General features: G+C 36.1%; 1 protein-coding gene across 1 annotated transcript in view; it reads right to left on the bottom strand.

Moving 5' to 3' along the window:
* Nucleotides 1-679: 679 nt before the first annotated feature.
* The window catches only part of SNTG2 (syntrophin gamma 2), a 285,035-nt gene continuing 263,263 nt past the window's right edge, over nt 680-22,451 (bottom strand). Inside the window, exons 15-17 of the mRNA XM_075747252.1 lie at nt 15,511-15,603; nt 12,169-12,279; nt 680-1,233 (exon numbers count right to left, since the gene is read on the bottom strand). Coding sequence (XP_075603367.1) covers nt 1,102-1,233; nt 12,169-12,279; nt 15,511-15,603 — 336 coding nt within the window. The 3' untranslated portion in view covers nt 680-1,101. The remainder of the gene's footprint in view (nt 1,234-12,168; nt 12,280-15,510; nt 15,604-22,451) is intronic.

Here is a 22,451-nt window from a genome sequence, read left to right on the forward strand (position 1 = left end):
AAAATGTCTTCCTCTCATATAAGTTTTCAATAGCAGGAAGTCTTATCTGTGCATATAAGAAGACGATTTGAGAAGGACGGTTAGGAATACATCAAAAGTAGAACAATATTATTTCCTTAGCAAGGACAAAACTGACCTCGCTTGTGTATAAATCAGGGTTAGAGTTGTAGGAAAAAAAAAGGTAGATGGCCCAGAAAAATCTTTATGCTTTGTTATGTTCACCAGGTACTGGGAGCATCCTCCTTCAAACAAAACAGTTATTAAAAGAGCTGTTCTCAACCATACAGAGCATCACATCAAAGGATAGCATCAAGGCAATCTATGAATGAATAAATGAATGATTCATGGAAGCTTTATTAATAGATAAGAAAACTCTATGGCAAGTTTTCTAAAACTGAGTGCCTATAGTTAGGCTTCTTAGCAAAGTCTAAAGCTCTTCAGTTGATCTACCACGATATTTAAATACATACTTAACATTACCTTCTGCATACACTGGTGCTACTTAATATGCTTAGAGCCAAGTGTGTGCTTATGTCTTTTCCTTGGTCTGAAATAGAGTACTTAGTGTTTTGCCAGAGCTAAACTCTCAGGCATCAAAAGAACTGGACTGTGGAACTATAATTTTTCAAACATAAAGAAGCAAGATAAAAGTTCATTTCCTATGGCAAATGTCTTCATAATTAGTTATTTTCTACAGCAAAGGCTGTAGAAATTGTCTGTGTGCCCAGCACTTTTCAGAAGAGACTTAGAGGCCAAATTTTGGACACACACTTTTCAAATGTTATTCCACGTTTCTATCATCTAATGAAGGGAAGTATGTATTACCACGAGAGCAGAGATCAAAATGACACCACAATTATTGAATGAATAGTCACTTAGAATTTTAAATTAATGCTGAAGATGACAAAGTGATTCAGTTTGACTTAATATTTGTTAACTCATAGATTCAAAATGTTTAACGGATTGTGAAAACTCTTAACGTTACAGATAACACAACTATAGACTTCTTATAAAACCACAAAGTTGCAATATTGTGCATGAAATAACTACTTTCTTTAAGAAAATAATTTATTTTCCATAGTCACGACATATAATCTGATATCAGTTACTGTACGTATATTTTCTTGCAATACTCTGACTGTCTATGAATACTGGATCCACAGATGCCACTTTTGCTGCTATAAAGGAGTGAATACAGTGTAAAACTGCCGTCAGATCCTGAAATTCAAGTTCCTGAAAGAGGAAGTGAGAGAAAAAGAAAAAAAAGAGAAAATGTGAATTCATATTCAGGTTTATAAACATTTTACATAAATACAGAACAGACTAGTCAGCAAACAACAATGGACTTTAAAAGAAAATTTGAATCTTTATAGGGAATTGTAAAGTTAAAAGTGTTAAGAATAAAAGATGTGTATCTGTACCTTCTTCACGGGCAGTGTCACATGTCAATTTAGTTTTCAGTCTGTGCTACTTTATTGTTTACATTTTACTCAGCTTGGACAATGAAAGCATTCCACTTGCAAGAACATTCAAATATTGCAAAATATTTTAAAATGTTTGATAGGTTAAGGATGTTTGGGGATGACGCTGTGTCAAGTCATGGCCGGGGAGGGCAAGGAGGACGCATCCTTCGGCAGCCTCCAAAGGGGCCAGAGAAGCAAGCTGGGAGGCCAGAGGCAGGGTGGAAGCTAAGGTAACATCACACCACAGCCTGCATATAGAAATATGGCTGGGTATGAAATTCATATGCCCCAAGTCACAAAGAAAAGCAGATTGACTCTTGTCCAGTTCTCAGATTCCCTTGACTTTTTATTACATATTTCATCTTCCGTGCACAAGCTAAATTTCTTTTCCCCAATCTCCCCAGACAGAAATGGAGTGATATTCTGACACAATGACAACAAATATAATACAGGAAACATGCTCAATTTACATGATATTACTATTTGTAAAGTCTGAAGCTGGCAAATACATTTTGGGGACACTTGGGACAATTTTTGATTTGGGGAGAAGACATTGTTTTCAACAATGTGCTGGCTACATAGCAGTTTATTGGGGCACGCTCCCTAAGCTTGCCTTTAAACAAAAAGCAAAGCACTGGACTTCTGCTTTTCCTGTCACAGGATTTTATGGTATCTTCTCAACAAAATTGCCTCAAATGGAGTATCTACAATTCAAGACTCTTGTTCCAGAAAAGTGCACTATCACACACCATTTTGCTATCAAAGGGCGTGTCTTTGCTAGGTAGGAGTGGTTTTACTATTAATGAATGTCTTAAACTGTTTGCTAGTATTTGTGAGGCATGATTTTGTGACCCTATATGGGGCATAGCTAGGGAATTTTTGGTAATGGAGGGGGCTGCAGGGGCCGCTGTGAGGAGAGGCCGGGGCCGCCCCGTGCCGGACACAGTCGGTTCCAGCCGGCTCTGACCCACCCACCGCAGGGCACGGCTCAGCCCCACAGCCAACGTGGGGGTGTTTCGGGGGAAACGCATTAAAGAAAGGGCAATAAATTCTCCCAAAAGGCAATGAGGCCAGTGCAATAGGAGGTGGTCCATGGCAGAGCAGGTAACACCCCTGAAGGCACCACAGCCGATGGAGGAGCCACGCTGGGGCAGAGGAAACGAGTAAGAAGCAAGGAGCAGCAAAGAAGAAGAGAAACAAGGAGTGGCAGAAAGAAACCGCTACACCCTGACAGTATTTGAGGGCTCTACTTCATGATGATGAGATTCTACTGATTTCTTTTTAAAAGTTGTGTGCACTTTCTTTACAATCTCAGGCACATATAGTTTACTGTCTCAAGGATTTTATTTCCCACTGACCAAATTCATTATTCCCAGAAAAATGTAATTTTCTGTTACTATCTACTTTCTCCAGCATAGGGTGACAATAAGCAATATTACTGGACAATAAGAGTAATAGAATGATATTCAACAAGCTCCCAAGATATGCTCTTCTCGTGGTGTAACAGGCCTTACAAATGCCTTTATCCTTTATGAAACATCCACAAAAACTACAGGGGAAGACCTTCTCAAACACAGTAGCCTTGGAACAGAGGAAGTTTTGGCAGCCAGCTGCCCTCATTATAGTGCTTGTTCAGTGCACAAAGAAGCCTCAAAGAGCAATGCAATAGGGGCATAAACCAATATAACCAATAAGCAGAATGTGCTATTTATTATCATTCATACCTAGTTAAATAAGGAGAAAAGAAAGTAACATTGAGAGAAGAGACAAAAATCTCTCAAATGTCTGCTTTTGCATACTTGCTAGTCAACAAATTAAGAAATAATTATCCGAAAAGAAGAAAAATCTCTTGAGAACCTGTATCAAACTAAGCACTTAGGTAAGTGTTAATAACTGGCATTTGGTTGCTGAAGTAATCATTTGGGCCTCATTCTCAAAATTAGATCTCGTTGTAAAAGAAAAATGAAGCATTAATGTTGGTTATGATCCTTTGAGGAATTTAAGCCCACGTAATCTTTATTCTGATTTTTTGGGGCACAAAACCCCTGCTTTCTCTATATTGATTGATAGTTACAGAGCAAGTATGGGAATAAGTTTCTTAAAATATATTTTATTGACAGAAGATGTCTATAAAATTAATATAAACACTTTGAAGAAAAAATAGTGCCATTATCTACTCATGAGTGCCATAACTCTCATTATCTAAGTTTTATAAAACTAAAATGAAGTACACACTCATGATTATTAATGAAATCCAGCTCAGTATGAAATAATACAGACCCCAGTATATCAGCCCTCAGCTCAAGTAAAAGGTTTACATCTCCTGAATCACATCTTTAAAACCAATAAATTCTAAAATATAAACCCACTCACATTAATCTTATATTTGCTCCAAAATCAGCTGAAATCATCCAACAATTTCACCGCAGGTTCTGACGTTCAACACACTGACCAAATGTGGCCAAATAAACTGAGAGCACTCCTCACAAAGCTTTCCATTTCTCTACTATGCCTTTATGCACTTCGAATCTATACATGTTTATCAGGATAAGCATCAGACGTAACCTAACATAGATTGTAGGCAGGATTTCAGACTGCTCTAACAGTGTTATGTGAAGAGTTTTGGGATAAGAAAAGAGCAAAGACAGGAATGGCTCATCACTGGGAGTCAGTCCTTCCCAATGCCCCTATTGCAGAGTCCTCTTCGTTTCTACAGAGTTCAGCGTATGGATCAAACTGCAGTAGTCCTTCCTGTATATCTGAGAGAAGTTGTCTAATCTGTTGTGAATAACCTTTGAATACTAATAATATGTTCTTATTTCTATAAAAGATAATCTACATACAGTTGAAAGAGGAGCAGTATTGTTAAACCTATGTTTTATGTGAAGACAATGCTGTATTTTCTCCAGTTAATATTGCAGGTCCCTCAGGGGGATTATTTTCAAGAGTGGTGCTAGTTTCAAAAGCTGTTGAAAGAGCTCAGTGGCATAGGTGCATGTAAGCACTCCTCATGCAGTTTACCAGCTGGTTCACTTGTCTTGTGTTCTCTCATGCCTGTTTTATGTTAGGTTATCTGTGGGGGGTGAACGATCATCCGGGATCATAAAAGAGGAGCAGCGCTCTGGAGGGCTCGGTTAGAGGTGGTCAGCTATGGTGGTATTCGAAAAGTTGGGTTCACCTGAGGCCTTGTGCACCAGAAGCTCCCAGAAATGCAGCTTATCACAGTAGTATTTGACCCAGGAGACCACAAATGGGGGTAAAGCTGTGGTGCTTTGTGTTTGAAGGATGTTTGATGTCTGCACTGGCTGCCTTCACAATCCTGCAACTGGCTGGAATAGTCACGTGTATCCAAAGCAGAAGTTGGGGTTCAGATTTGTGCAGGCTCAAGACAGAGGTTGCTCAGAGAACTGGTGTTCTGGTGCTAGATAGAGCTGGCATGCAAATTACAACAAGGAAAGGGGAAGAGGACTGGGCGTTAATTTGGAAATATGGATTTGGTAAAAGATAGGGATGGCCTTCAGGCTTGGGGAAATGTAAATGGTGCATAGTCAGAGGACATGGACACAATATGTCTCTTAGCAAGAAACTATCTTGAATATGGTTTTAAGGGTGGAAATTTAGCCTCTTTGGGTTTAGAATGTGATGTGAATTTTTCCTAGAAAATAACACCAATGACACTTCTTTCAAACAAATGTGTTGCTCTGATAATTTATTTTTCTTTTTTTTTTTTTTTTAGGTAACATTTCTCTCCATACTCAGCCAGGCAGATGACTGAGTAACTGACAATTTTATTTGCTCTATACTATATCATCTAACACCACCCTTATGCTTATGCTTGCTTGCCTTATCTCTGATTGCTGCTTTTTTCTTTAATTAAGATTGCCAGTTTATTTTTAGTGTATTTAGAAGAATCTGTGCATGTCTAATATTTCAATAACTGAAGCTATTTCAGTTTACTGTATGTATCCTAATAAGTGGATTAAGTACAACAAAGGCACTAGAAGGAAGACAGCAAGAGAGGAGCATAAAAGATTGGATTAAAGCAGTGGGAGGACAAGACTGCAAAACTGCCTGCTGGTGCTGAGAATATAAAAAAATGTTCACACTACACTGACCTCGATCACTATATGTGCACAGCCAAGTAAGAAAAATATACGTTCTTGTTTCATCCACCCACCTATGAGAGTTGGATTTATTACATATCATAAAGAGCTTGACAGACCTCTTGCATCATTACCATACACACACTTAATTTTATTGATTACTTCTGAGAGCTTTTGAATCAGTATTTGAACAAGACATGAGCCTCTGTCACAGAAAAGGCAGATAATGGAGACACTGTCAGTGTTGTGCCCTGTGCGTTTCATGACTTCTTTAAGGATATTGGTGAGCCTCAGTGTTTATTAGTTGTTGACAAGAGTGCAACTAATACTACTGTATTCTTCAGCACGTTATTTCAATCAGATTGAAATGATAACCATGTCTTTTGTAAAATAAGAACAGATAAAGATATCCAGGTTTTGGCTCCAGTCCACATAGAAGTCAAAATGAGAGAGGAAATTATAAATTCAGTTCTATATGTCAGCAAGTATACCAGGGCTTGGTTGCCCTATCATGGTTGAGAAGAACAAATGTATTAGTATTGCACAGCTTGTTAAGACTGTTATAAAGATGCAAAGATAAATTATCAGTTATGGTATGAAAGCTTCTTCAGCTATGAACTTTTATTTGGGCTCCTCTTTGTGACTGTCATTTGCACAAAGAGCAGAAGGATAAGCTAAAATGGTGCTCTAACCCTACAAGTGTAAGAACCAGATCTACAATGCCAATGTCCAGTGCCAGATGAATTGCAACTCTATCAGTTGTACTTAAGTCTTTTTACAGTCTTCTACAGGGATCTGGCTTTTCACTTTCAGCTTGAGTGATTCCAAATGCCACTGTCCACCGCTAAATCTGAAACACTTAATTGTTGCATTGGCAGATGCAAACTTTGCTAATGCACAGGAAACTCATCTGAAAAGTCATTCTGGAGATGCTTGTCTAAGAGCAGCCAACTAAATTCACCTATTCCAGCAAATATTAAAATAAATTTCTGACAGCAATCAGACTGTCCAATACTATCACACAGGAAAAATCTTAACTCTTATCTACCATCATCTTGCAAATGTTTTTCAAGCTCTCAAGATGCTTGGTAGCAAACTACCAGACTTCAGCAACAAAAGATCCATGTTAATAAAAATACAGAAATGCTTGAGTGCTAGGTCATGTTTTATTGATGCTAGAGATTAATGTTGCTGTAAAGAGAGCTTTGCTTGCACTCTCCTCAATTTGCCATATCTGTCATCAGTACTAATATGAAATATCCTCTCAGATGAATAGAGTAAATCTAAAGAAAGAAATACCGTTGCTGACCTGTCCTTGGTCACTCTCCTGAAGTTCTCCTGTTTTAAAGAGAATAGGATTTACTGCAAAACTGTTGCAGAGTCTAATTGCAAAATCAGATGACATTGTACCACTGTACCACTCTGACATTACAGAAGAGTTGAGGCTTGAAGTCAGTGAAGAAAGGATACTGAGTGCACTCAGATAAATATGCAGGGCTCTTGAGTTGTATGTGTAACAGACAAGCAGTGTATGAGACCTGCAACATTTAGTTGAAGCTTCAACATGGCTCACAATAGTCTAGCGACAGTATGATTTCATTTCATTTCTTTCTTTCTTTCTTTCTTTCTTTCTTTCTTTCATTAAATATTTGAGACCAAGTTAGTAAAAGAGCAAATGTAGCGAAGAAAGATAAATAAACTCTCTTTCTGTTCTAGGGTGAATGAACAGTTAAAATATAATACCATCTTTTCCACAGTGTATAAAAGCAACAAAAAAGTAAGATGAGAAGAAAAAGGAAATGCTGAATTAAAATATGCTTGGGAAAAAAAAAAAAAAAAGTCTTATCTCCCAGGTAGCTACAGTTTAGCTAAGGGAGATAAATCGACAATAAAAACATGGAAGTACTACTCTCAATTTTTATTTTGTTTTTTAAAGCAACCTTGAACATTCAGTGTACGTCATGTATGGAAGATATCAGCTATTATTAAGATTACTTGTAATTTCTCAGTACTGGATCCTGTGTTCAGGTACATAAGCTATATAAACTTTCCCAAATACGAAATGTTTTGGCTGATATTTACCATACCAATTTTGTGCAACAGATTACTTTTCAAAAGAAAATTTTAACCAAAATGGTTTACTCATTTCTGAGACTCTGAAATTTGGCAGGAAGATGACTTTTGCATTGGGGTCCTGGTTTTTACTATGCTCACAGATTCATTGGAAAATTTACGTGGAAAATTTGTATTTTATAAAGATATAATTTTCACTGAGCATGCTCCAGCTTCAGGCTTCCACCAGGTAGGAAATTAAAGAGGTGTGAATCTGGATCAGGCAAATTTAGGTATATTCTTCCATTTTGCAAGCAAATGATGGAATCAACTTTAAGAATTTGTTTTTCAATCACTCTTTTTTAATGGTAACTTAACTTAGGTACTATTTACCAAAATTATGAGAACATCATGTGGGACTATGCTTAAATCTTAATAAAGTCAAGACAAATCACATGCCGTTTCCCTCCAGATTAGTTAGCCTGTCATGAAATGGAAATGAGGCAATTTTTCTATCTCCACATTGATAGTTTCCTATCAGTTTATTGTTCTCTCCATAATTACAAATTATTTATTTAATAATCTTGCTGTTTATTAAATAATCTTGTTATTTTTCTACTATCAAACTATCAAAGTTAGGCCAACTGGTCTGTAAGTCTCTCTGCCCCCCTTAATCCCTCTTTTTTTAAAAAAAAAACCTGCTATGTTTTCTCTCTGTAATCTTGCCCATCCATCGGGACTTCTCAAACATAACTTCCACTAGCTCCTAAATACTGCAAAAACTAATGTTTAAAAATATTTCAACCACCTACCTTCCATATTCTGGTTTGTGTTTATAACCCATTGATCTTACCTGTAATGTGGGATGTATTTTCATTTTTTTGATAACTGGAGCAAACAAAAAGCATGTAACCTACCCTTCTCATTTGCTGTTTGCTCAGTTTCCACGGTAAACTATGAATTATTACTTGCCTTCATGGCTTCAGCTCTCTCCTACTACTAAAGTATTCAGAGATTTTTTTGTTCATGTTTTCATGTTTTTTTTTTAGTTGTAATGGTTACGAAAATGTAAAAGCAAGTATCTTTTTGTATATGAACTTTGTATATGTAAGAGGTGCATATGTAGTCAACATCATCAATCTGAATCATAGAATCATGGCTGAAGAGCACAGAGGTTTAAGAGTCCCTCACCAAAGGGGCATGAAAAAGCATTTCCAGCTCAAAGAATTCCAAACTGCGGATCCAAGGAAGAGTTGACCACAGTCCATACAAACTCCATGTAAATGCCACAATCTAGGAATACTTTGTAATCGACCACTCTCCTCCCCCTTTCAAAATAGCTGCAGACCTACTCTTTCATACAGATCCATTTACATGCTATGTTAGAATTTCAGAATTTTTAAGTCTCTCTTCTAAAAAAAATAAGTCTGATTTCCTACAGAAATGAAGTGATGAATTCACATATGTGTGCACATGTGCAATTTTTGCCTTATTTGTCGAAGTGGGCACCTCAAAGGAGCTGAATTTCTAGAAGTGTGGCACAAGTTGTTGGCAGGGATTGGGAGGTCCGTTACCACCCTACAGGGAAGTGAAGGCAGGCAAAGCAGTGTCCTTTCCTGCGGTGACCAGCAGCCGGAGCAGGGGTCCCTTGGTCACCCATTACACATGGGTTATCTAACTAGGTAATACACACACTCCTACAAACCCGCTGCAACAACTTTTTCCCATTGTCAGGCTGGATAAAAACACGCTGAGTCTTGGCAGTAATATGAATGTATTGCAACAACTTTTGGGGGATTTCAAGGAGTCGAAGGGGTGTTATTACTGGAAGTATTAAAGGCAGGGTAAGTTCAGGGAAGTACTGAAGTGGGAAACTATGAGGGAAAGTTGTAGGCAATATGAAGGAGAAACAACTGACAAGAACCTAGGCCATATTAACTCTTTTGAATGGAAAACTTTTCAAATGGAAAAATGTATTGTTCTTTACCTAAAACTGAAGTGCACAGGAAGAAGCGCTTGGCTTAAAATTTATAGAAGGAGAAAAAAACATCATCTCTAGCTAGTAACCAAGATGCAAAAATAGAATTCCCAAATATGATTTTTTTTTCCCCCAAGAATTTATAGAGCATATAAAATTAGACATAATCTGTAAAATTCTTCTGCAACCTTAACTCTACTCTTCACTGCCAAGTGAACATGTGTCATCTGTATCAGGCTTTATTTCACATGTAGTGGTTCATTTACTCAGGAAAAATGAAACTTGTATTATTCGATGACATTTTCTGTTTCTCATTATTGGCTGCATTTCACCATTCAGTGCCATCCAGCTCAATGAAATCTCTTTCAGTACAACAAGCTGAGGCAGATACTGTACTACACTATAGGTATTAGTGTCTGTTATTTCCCAACTAGTCTGTAATTTTGAAGTCTAAGAAATAATACCATTTAGGTGGTAGGCATATACCTGCATATATATATAGCACTTATCTGAAGTGCAGAGGCTGCACAGCTGTATCCCAGTTCTATTTAATGTGAAATCCTAGTGGGTACATTGCACTGTGCAGAAGCAGTGGTAAAAGGTATAGTCACTGAAATCCTGATAAATCCTCACTTACTTAGTGTCAGCCTTTGCTCTGGCCTTTACCAAGCTTTTCCTGGGCTCTTCCAACATTTACAATACATACATACATTTAGGCACATACATATAATTTTGTATGAACTGATCACGTATCATCTTCCATCTGATAATTTCAAGGTACTTCACAACTATTCATGAAAACTTTGCCAATTATAAGGTGTTTTCTTTAGAGCTGTGCAAAAGAATAATTTTCAGTGTTTTAACAAATCTGTCTCCTGGACAAAATTTTCTGTAAAATTATCATTAGGATTCACTTTTATCATTATTTTACAGCTAATCAAAAATTTCATAAAAATGCTAAAATTTACAATTTTTCTATCTACAGAGTAAAATACAGGTAAACCCAATTAAAAACAATCGAAGTGAAAAGCACAGATATAAAAATAAAATTTTAAAAAAATCAGATTGTTTGCGATGACAGACAGAGGAATGATCCAGTATTAAAGCAATGGAACGGAGGCTCTTGGCCAATCACACACATGGATTATCTAGTGATTTAATACACAGATTCAGAGATTCAAATTATGGTTTTTACACCAGTATAAATCTTCCTGTCTGACCTGGAACAAGTTACGTGAGCTCTCTGCAACAGATGATCACGTATAAACTGACGATGGTAGTCCTTATCTGTCTCCAAGGAGTGGTGTGAGAAATGAAGTGGAAATGACCTGCCGCTACAACCAAGTTATAGTATTGTACCTTTTCTAATAGATGTTACAATATCTTTTGCAGTAGAGCCAACGGATAACTCAGGTTAATTTTGCTGATGAAATACTGACTAATTTACTAATACAGATGTAGAAAATAAGGCATATTGCATTTGTTGTAACTTTATGATAAACAAGGAAGGTTAGAGATTTTCTTCTAACAACATTTTTTAAGCATTAGAAAGGATAGGTAATATATAGCATTTGTGTATGGTCACTATAGAAAAGTATCACTTTGTAAGTGACTTTAACCTGTACAACCCCAGGTAAGAGTATTTGAGAATTTTCATAGATCTTCAGATATTTTTCTGTTTTTTTCATTGGCTTTTGTCCACCAAATCCCAGATGAACCTCACTCTTACCTTCCTTTTCTCTGTCATATCACATCAAAGTTCTGTTCTTTTTAAAACTGCATGATTGAAAAATTATCTTTTCATTTATTTATTCAGCATTAAACTTGGGATCACAGGGCAGAATCTGAGCCCAGATGAAGACATTACAGCTAAACCTCCAGATGATGATTCAAACTACAATCCTGAATTAGAAACTACTGAAGTTCTGTTGGGAATCTGAATTCTAAGTTTCACAATTTTATCTGATGTTCGCTAGAGGAAAAAAAAAAGAGACACCAGTAATATCACATCTATGGATGTCTCTGCAGCTTAATTCCAGATCCTGTAAAGCCCTGAGTGGTCTTAATTCATGATAGAACTGTCAGGTTTCAGGAATTGCTTGGGCTCTTGCAAGAATATTCCCTTTTTTAAGATAAAAAATGTTACACAGTCTTTCATTTTACTGGTAAACCTTAAGCACATATTTACTTAAAATTTTAAGTCTACTATATAGCAGCTTAAAAATGTATTTACCATTTAAATAGTTTTATTTTTTCTTTATCCTATATAAAAGCAGATTTTAGATATATCTGTTATATTGACTAAACAACTTCAAAGAAATCATCTTTCTGAAACAGTGAAACACCATCATAACAGAACTCAGAAACAGACTGGTACAAATAGTGGAATAAATCTATAGATACTACATCACTTCCATTTTTTGTGGAGTTTCCAGAGAATAGGAAAAAAAAAAGGTAAATCATGATCTGGAGTTCACCATATGCATGTGCAGTAGTAAACTGAATTTTTGATGCCTTGATAGTAATTGCCATTTCATCTTTTAACTAAACTGAGAAAGAGGATGTTGCTTACCTTTGTCTCAATTTGTTTGGTGTCTAGATTCTGAAAAAGGAGCTTTACTCTTGTTTTCCCATCATCTGAAGAGCCTTTGAGCTGAGAGAATTTAAACCTCCACAACACATTCTAAAGAGAGAGAAATTTAAGGACTGTTACACACTCTTACCTAGAAATAAAGATTGATGATCAACGTTTATGGAATAAGATAAAACATTGGGGCAGTAAACATAGCACATGTCAACAGGCTGGTTGCTAACCAAGTAAACTTAACAGCTCTGTACCATATGTGAGAGCAACAGATGCAATATTAATATTCACTAATTAAACAATTATTTAGAAATTCTCTGAAATGTAAACGTTTCAGTTGCCTATATAATATCAAAAACCATGGCAAAAGCTTAATTCTAGAGAGATCTATCAGTACATTTGTATCAGTTTCACCTGAACACAATTCTATACCATATCTCAATCTTTCATGTTTCAGCTGGGTCATCTGCACAATGTAAATAATACTGTCTTACACAGATGTTGCAAAGTTGAAATCCTCAGATAAAAACATGCTATAGAAATGCATAAATGAATTATTGAATGTAGTCTTGCAAAACACAAAAAATATATTCTACATTACACAGTTGTTTGTAAAATATATAAGAATTCTAGGCTTCTTGGTCTCCTACAGGTTTAGGCAATGGCATCTTACTACTGTTGGTGAATCCTAGATTGACATTGACTTCTTAGACAAATAGATGAAGAAAACCCCAACTATGCTACAGCATTGTGATGGTGCTTAGACTTTACACTCATGAACAGATTATAACTGGGTCTAGAGGGCCTAATTAGACCACCGGAAAACTATTCAAAGCTTAAATGAGTTTGGATTTAAATAGGATAGATGAATGTTCGCTATGTAATATAACTGCTAATGTGGAGATGAAACTAGAACTGAGGAACAATTTAGCAATAATAGGCATTGCTACAGTCATCTCTCTCAACAGTTGACACTGAATGGAAAAGAAGTAGATGGGTCTGGAAGGTGGAAGAAAATGCACACTTTGGGATCCTTTTATCTTAGATGAGCAGCTAGAGGCAAATGATAGGAAAGATCAACCAACCAAGCCAACTAGATTAAAAAGTACTCTATTATCAGATACAAAGCAGCTGCAGGTCACAAGACTGTTTCTGTGATGCGGCCCAAAGGGTAAAAGCTAAATGAGTTAAGCTCATGACAACCCTGGAACAGAACATGTATGAAATTAAGTAATTCTTTCAAATAACTTTAAGAATCCCCCAAAACTGTTCTAGAGAAGAGTTTTCTAAAAGACATTTAAAATCCTAAGCAAAAGTTCTTGCCCTTTTTATTTTGTCATTTGTAATAAGAACACCATTTTTATACTATTTTACAGAATGTAATAAAGGACATTTTTTACATTTTTTAATAAGTACATAAGCTGGTTGCCCAAAATTTGAGATACAGACTTAGAGTCATAGGGCAGGCTGGGGGACTGGCCTTCATTTTAATAAGCCTGTCTGAACACCTGCTGTGGTGTAAGAGCATTCTTTGCATCAACAGGTGACTTTAATTTGAAATTCATTGTCTGGAAGAGAAAATAAATTTTTCAGCAAAATTGCTGTGTTCCTAATGAACTGTTCATTGCTTGACCACTTCAATAATCCATTCAGTGTTGGTAGGAAATACTCTGAAAAAGCTATGAGTGTGGGGTAACACAGTCAACTCCAGCTGACACTTATGGGAAGTAAGATGAACTGAGGAACCTGCCCATTATTGCCTCACTAAAGTTTGAGGATGCAGGGGATGTCTCCATCTCTCACACAGATGAACAATAAATGTCTTGAGCGCCCCAGAATTTTTACAGTTTAACAACAGAATCAATCTATCTGATGTTATTCTCTATTTCTCCTTAGGTAAGCAACAAAGGTTGGTCTAAAGCCTTATCATCAGCAATACTGAAGGCACGCACTGTGGCTCAAAGTCTTACCCTTTCTTAGGGTAAGATAGGCAGTATCTTGATTCTGCTGAATGCAATAGGAACAGGATTTTAATTAAGGCTCATTTCCTGATTTTGTATAAAGCAATATCAATAGAGAAGTTTATAATTTTAAAGGTGGGAGTACACCAAATGAATCTTCACATTTAAAAGGAACATTTTATATAGTCTAAACTAATGAGATTAAGTTCTATAGTTAATTTGTGGCTGCAGGCCAAACGTGTACAATTGTGCAAAAAGCACAATTTCAGAATGCACTATCACCTGAGGCAGAGAAAGGTATGCAAACCTTGTATACTACCTCATAGGATACTTGTATACTACCTCATAGGTATATATACCTTGTATACTACCTCATAGGATAGCACTCCTAAGTCTAGACTTTCAAGTAACAATGATCTTGGTCATTATTTATCTGCACAAAATTGCAATAAACCTGTGCATTTTGGCCCCCAAACCCCCAAAATACCGACATACAAAAACTAGATCCTGTGTCAATATTTCAAAATGCAGCATGTTTCCTTTTAATGTGGAATGACTGACTGAATTTATTTAATATATATTAAAAAAATCCTTTCAGTTTGGAGTTGAAGACTGTATTTCAGAGGACAGACCTACTGTACAGCTTTATTAAGGCAGAAATATTTTTATATGTATGTTTACTTCTACTGGCAAAAAAATGTAAAAATCCATTTAGAATAATTTAAATTGAAGTAGCACTATTTATTATATATAAAATAGTAGAATTACAGACAGGACTTGGAAGTTGGCATGTATCATAACCCATCCCCTGTAGGCTCTCTCTGTATAGCCACTCTGTTTTGCAAGATAAGCGAATTTAATCTTATAGATTATGATTTTGAAATGCATTTGCCCTTGTTCTGTTTATTTTAGACATGGCCTAAATTTCTTACTATGGAAGAATAATTAATCCTATTTTATATCTGTAGCTTCAAAACAAATAGAATCAGGTGACACAACTGACTTTTTTCATGACTGGTAATCTTTTAAAAATCTTGACGTTTCTTGATTACTAAGAAACCAAGTTCTCTGCTAAATATAAACTTCGTATGCTTTTATTACTTGAGAAAGAAATTACTTTTTTTATATCTGTCTTAAAAATTTATCTTTACACGCTAAGGCACAACTATAATTGTCCCTTTCTAGTCTCAAATTGAATACATTTCAGTAGTGCTATATAAACAAAAAGTACAATACATTTGAGGAAGAAATACTTGACATCAACATAAAAAATTACTACTACTGATCAACATAAAAAATTACAGTTAATGATAACATCAATAACAGTAAAATAAAACAGAGTTATGTTTTCTTTTCTTTTTCTTCTTACCTTTGTTTTACTGTCAAAACAGGTAAATCCCAGAGCAAAGTCGACTGTGAAACACAGGGTATCCCCTTGCCAAGTGCACATATATGTTTTAGACTGGAAAAAAAGAACAACATGATTTTTTAGAGAACAACCATAATCATAATTTATCACAAAAATAATATTTTATGCATTTTTTGTGTGGGAAGACACTCAGCTAGCAACACTGGTACTGCTTTATATTATTACATTTTAAAATTGTCGAAAACTTCTGAATGTAGGTCAGTATCAGATCTGTCACCTAGATAGTAACTGGAGTTCTATATTTCAAGTCACTCTTCCAAAAAATAAATACCATACTCCTGGACACCGTCCCTTACAACATGCACTACAGAATAAACAAAGCCAAATCTGGCTATTTCAGAGCTTTTGGAAAACTGCTTAGACCTGACCTATTAATTCCTTCTGAGATATTTTCCAGCAAATGTGCAGGTAACAGTGCCTAAATGTTTAGTGATTGCAATCTAATTATAAAAAAAAGCTATCTGTCTACTTGACCTCTCTGTCTGATTTAAACTTTGTAGACAGTCTTTTTTTATTTTGCAACATTTTTTATTTTGTAAACTTGGCTGACATGCCAGTGCAGCACCATGTTACTTAATAATAGTTAATATAATTTAATAAGAAGACCTAATAACTATCACTCATTAGTTAGCACTGCTACTTGCTAGGCAGTGCTATATATAAACCAATTCTTTAATCATATTGCAGGTTAGAAAGAAAAATTCTGTTCTATTAACAACACCCAGAAGTTCTGTTTAAACTTCTGAATAAGCTTTACAGCAAAAACTCCATTAACATTCTTCCTTACATGTGTTTTTAAGGCTAGCTAACTTGGGTCTATGATCCAAAGCATAGGCACATGAAAAAGCTTCTGCTGATGATGTAATACAAAACAGCTTGATGACATTCACCATTCACAGTTGCCTTCAGCATGAGTAGAGATCAGATCCTGCCTCCAGCCTTTCCTTACCTCACCTTGGCAGCCATTTATAACACGATACCCTTGTGCTTTATGACATCTTTTGATTTTTTTTTCTTCCAAGGGAGCATTACTTTGCTCTCATTGATATTTCATAAACCACAATGTTGTCTTGCGCTTAGACATTTGTTTACATTAAATTTTTCTATCATCTGGAGAGTTTCTTTACATTCCAAAAAAATGTTTTTAACACAAGAATGGCCTAGAGGAGATTGAAAGCATTAATAAACTTGCTTAAGTTGAAAATTGTCCTTTTAATTGTTTTTAAAAGATTTTTAGTATAATTTAAAACTTCTGTATTTAGCAATTGTAAAGGTTTCCTCATTCCACTATAAAGAAAATGTTTGGAATTATACTAAAATAAGCATTTCTGAGTTACAGATAAGACATTTTATAAAGGATTTTGAAAGGGCTGGGAATGAAATTAATTTATTAGTACAGATTAGTATTATAATCAGCTCAACAATGACAGAGATTAATATTATTTCTGAATAAATTATTTTGCTCATTGGTGTTCAAAGATCATATTATTTGGCATTTAAAAGATTTCAGTGATTGATATTCAATTAGAACAACATTTAAATATCCCTACATTTTATTCAGTAATTATAAGGTGGCATTAAGCAGCAGTCATAACTTACTCTCCATTATTTTCCAATTAAAAAGGTTATACTAGCTGAGCTTTGACTCAGCAAAGCAATTTTAAAAACATATTAAATTAGATTCCCCCAATGGGTAAGCATCTAATTGCTCAGCCACAAATGGTGAATACTAAAATGAACTATGCACAAATAATTAGCCTGGAGTATTTTACAAATATTCAATATTTGCAAAGAATGGAATGGGTTTGCAAATTATTTGCAAATACTAGAGACAAACAGAATATGCTGCATTTTCACTGTGATAAACATTACAAAGAGATATATAAGGTTTATACTTTCAAAATACACTAATAGCTTTTTCTTTACAACAGAATTAGTTTGGGTTTTGCCATAAAAATTTAAAAGCCTGCCTATGGCATTTCCTCAGTGACTTTGACAGGTTCTCAGAGAGCTCTGCGATAGGGACCCCCATCTCCACTCACTAACACAAGTACAGAGCACTGTCCCTTTTCATCCCTGCCTTTGCAATAAGCCTCCCCTACACTTGCAATTGTGGGATCACCCTTGGTTATCTACAACAATTTTTTACATGGAAGTTTAACATAAGAAATCTAGGCTTAGCTGCCTTTTAGTGAATTTTGCAGAAAATAAAGTAGCACTGCGTATTAGCCAGCTTGAGAACTCACAGTTTAAGTAACAGGAAAAGAATAGGTTATTTTAAAAAATCTCCCTTACCGATTGGAAATGAGATTTTTCTGGGCTTAGATTTAATACTAGCTTATCAAAAACACCTGGGGATTGTAAGCAGAGACAGATGAGAACTACAAGGTTATCAACCTTAAGATATGCATTAAAATATTTTCCAAGCATACAGCTATACCCTAATAGCCACAGTAATTTACATAGCTCATACACATATGAAAATTCAAAACATTAGCAAATGTGGTATAGTGACCATCTGTGGCTTGTGCTGCTCCAGACAAGATGTAAAAGTTTTTCTGGTTCTAACCTTGGTGATTCTGAACATTATGGGGATGTAGACTGGGAGTTTAAGCCTGATGAGATTCTTTAGTCAAAGTATTAATTTAGTGTTACAAGGAAAGCCTCATGCCTGAACTGCAGCAGCTAAGAAAATTGTAGTATGCATCCTAGATCAATTATTTAATGTTTTCCAAGCAATGGTGAAATGAAGAATAATTATTTGTAATAAAAGACAATTACAAAACTCTCATGTGTGTATTTGTTCAGGTATCAGTATCTCAATGTATATACCTTTAAGTCATGAAAAGATCATTAAGTTGGAAATATCACTGTCCAAAGAACAGTGTTTCTGACTCATTCACAGGAATTGCTTAGACCTCCTGTTCCTATCCAGCAACATGGCACTGGTTGATTGTTGGCATGGGTATCCGTCCTCCCAGATCTTGAGAGGGCATAATAGTTACAATGGCTACATATACACACTCACTACCTTTCACATAGACATTGCCCAGAAATAATTCGTTTTTGATCTCTGCTCCTCGTTTAGCAGACTGTGTCAGGATCCTGGAGCTCCTGCCCTCCCAATGGCAGGTTCCATTGGAGCTGTTCTGCAGACCCACTGGATGTTCCAGCTGCTTCTTCGGGCAGACTTGTGGTGACCAGCACGACGCTATCATGGTAGCACTGCACTGGAAATGTAGGCAGCATCACACAATACTAATATCATTATGCACTAATTAGCATTATCTCACATACTGGCAATACCAGTCTTGAGCAGTCCTGAGCACATGTACTCTCTGCTTATCTTGCCCATCCTCCACACTGGGTCCCCTTCACCAGAGTAGCTCATCTGAAAGCGAGCAAGCCTCTTCGCTCCAAAAGCCGGTCACAGCTTTTCCTTCCTGCTAATGAAATTCCTGCCTCTCCTCAGCAAATCGCTGACAGAAAGCTGAGCTCTTGGCTGTGCATGAACTGCACGGGACTGAGATTCCTGCAGGGGAGTAAGAAGGGTGGGCAAAGAGTTAGGAAAAAAGAGTCCTGGAAGCTCCATGATGGGAAAAGAGGGCGTGCATCTAGGGACATGGGCTGTCAGCCAGAGTGTGTATGTACCCTTCTATTGCAGCCTTCTGAATGAAATTAAGTCCCTACGTTTACCCTAGGCCAAGATTTCAGCCCTCTAACTAGGTCACATCAGCTGGTCATTAGTTTGTCTTTCACTCCCATCCAAAAAACTCTTGAAACTTCCACCCCAGCATGATCCTACAATTAACTAATATTGTGAGGCTTGGGGAACTCTGTACTTCTATTGTTGTTGTTGCTATCCACATCAATTAGTATCTTCCATGACTTTGCATACATCTTAGAATCTGCAAGAGGTAATTAGCACTGAAGGGTAGGGTCAATTACCTTTTAAGGGAAAAACCAGAAAGGCTTCTTTCATGCTTATCTTCCATCACTTTTTACAACAGGGAGAGGACAAGGGACGGCTTGCTTCAATACTCTAAAACAAAGACTGATGTAGGATTCTGTCCAACAATGAGAACAGACTTTACAAATATGCTCAATAACAGGCCAATTAATTTCAAAACTGGCTTTTATGATCATCAGTTACGATGACTCTTTCCCTCAGAAGGAGGGAATGTGTTTGTGAACAGATCTGCTAACCTAACAAGAAGTGCTTTAAACGTGGTTCATGGGTGTTAGGTACCCAAGTCAAGAGGCGAATAAATGCTGAAACCGGAGAATGAATGCAGGGGAAAAGACTACAAGAGGGACTTTCTTATTCCCACTCAGGTAGGAAGGCATACAGAAATATACCTCAAATATCTATACAGCGAGAGACAGAGCCTGGGCAGCAAACAGAAAGGGGAACCATCTCATGTAGTCACTGGTCTATGACATGGTTGGAAGGACAAAGACTTGCTGGGTAATAGGCACCACTGCGGTCCAGACACAGGCTGCTTAGGAAGGAGAGGCAAGGAAGAAAAAAAGGACCCCTTCTCTTATTGAGTTGCCTTCTATGTGTCGGGGTCCTTGGCCACAGTGAGCCAGAAGGAAGCCAGAAGGAAGCGAGCATGCCTGCCAGATCAAAGATTTCCTAATTTCGGCACAGACACGTGTCTCCTGGGTAGGCTGAGTTAAGTTTGGTTGCTTCAGGGGCTGTGCAGTCCAAATGCTTCTAAATAAATCTAGACATGTAATAGATTTTTGTGCTTACTGGAATATAAGATTATAGAAATGCTTTGGCTGGGGGGCCTAAATTTGCCTAAGTCCTGTCACAGGTGTCCAATGTACTACCTATGGATTTTTTTCAAGACATACAATCTTTTGATGTTACTCTGGTGTGGGATTGTATTCTGTCCAAGAAATAGGAGTTCTACTTGTTTATGTTTTTTAGTAAAATTCTTTAGACTCACACTACTAATGCCTGCCAGTTGCAATGTTACATTCTGAGATCAACAAAGATTCACAGTAAAAAAATATCATTTTTTAAAGAATCAGGGTGGTCAGTTACCAACCTTTTCAGTCAGTAGTCCTTTCCCTAAGATTTCCTTTATTTCCTTGCCAAATAAAGTTTCTAAGGAACAAATGAGATTCAGTGATGTTGCTCATGTAAGGGCAACACAGAAAAAATGACAGAGTATACAATCCTTTTAATGGAGTTTACTTTTATAACTCTGGTGCTGTTGTTCCTAATGCATCATCCAGCTTGCAGTTTCAAAAATCCAGTTGATGCCTGGCTACATTGTAGTTAATTATTGTCTAGCATGAAGAAAAACCTCGCTTTTGCTTTAACTACAGCATTCATGTACAATATATTCATTCATTCTGGACTCAGCTATGTTCTATTGAGCAGGAATTATAGTGTTTTTGATCAGCCAAAATACAGAAATAAATACCGGTCTTCTATTCTAAATGAATACAAATTTGGCATGTACATGATTTTGCTTGTTTATTTACCAAAAGGCAAGTGGAAAGTAGACAATATCATTGCACTTTACTGCTTAAACTACACATTTCCCCTGCTATTCTGTCAACTACTTCATAGATGTATACATACACTTGCTCTAAGATGGGCTGTAAAGGTTTATTACATGTAAGTGGGAACACAGACAGTATTTCTCACTACACTCATGTTACAGAATTCAACACATACTTTCTAAAAATAAATGATAAAAATAACCAGACGTCAAAGCATTTGGGCAAGAACCACATCCATATGCATACAGTATACATATTGCACACTGTATTCATATTATGTAGTTAGACACTCAAAGTTAAAGTATGTGCTATGCTCTGCGTGGAAATAATATGTCATCAATACACTAAATGCTAAAATCTTAATAAAGCTTTGGCTTTGCTTAGAACAAGGGAGTATTTCCATCAAAATTAAATTAAGGTTATTTTATTAAACGAAACAATATATTTTTTGAATATTGTTTTCCAGAGATAAGTCATCCATTTTGCATGTAAAATAACACAATTGATGAGAATAGTTTTATTTGTTCAGTAAAAACAATACTACTTCATATATTATAAAACAGCCATCATCATCTGGTTCTGCTCTTTTTCCTTTTTTATGGCTAACTGCCAATGAATATAGATACAAGCCAAGAACAATAGCACATGTGTTTAGAATATTTAATTTAGTGATGACCCCAAAACTTATTGAAGATAACGTCAAAGCTATTCAAGATTTGGTTGTTGTTATTTAATGTAAAAAAAAAAAAATATTAAAGCTGAGCCATATGCAGATCAAAATTGACTAAAAATCTCAAAGAGAACTAGAAATACCCCAAACTGAGCACTTTTCCTTACTAATGGAGTTGACTTTTCACAAAGTCTATGATCTCGTAAAGACTTAAGAAAGTGAATTGTATACAGATGAGGAGGAGAGTGGAATTCTAATGAGCTAAATGTATATGAAGTGATTTGTTTGTCATTCTCTATTAAACTGGAGATTAACCTAATAATTGAATTTAATTGTAAGTTTTCCCTAGAAATCAATTACTGGTCAACATTTCAATCATATTAACAGAAGACTCCAGGGTTGCCAATTAGAACTGATAAAATTTTAATATCATCCAATAATCACTGATAACTTGTTTCTTCTTATTTCTGAAACCAAATCCCACCTCATATTACATTTAATATTTTTTTTTGTCTTTCTCTCAGCGTGGGCATCTGTAAAAAATGGAAGTTTGACAAACTTTTCAGAGGAACTTAAATGCCTGAAACAGAGAAGGACCTCAATGATGTGCTCTTTTATTATGCATTAGAAACAAAATAATGCACAACAGCATTTAAAATACAGTGAGGGTAAGGAAAAAAAAAAATAT

The sequence above is a fragment of the Balearica regulorum genome, chromosome 3 (genome assembly GCF_011004875.1).
Source record: "Balearica regulorum gibbericeps isolate bBalReg1 chromosome 3, bBalReg1.pri, whole genome shotgun sequence".
Classification (NCBI taxonomy): domain Eukaryota; kingdom Metazoa; phylum Chordata; class Aves; order Gruiformes; family Gruidae; genus Balearica; species Balearica regulorum.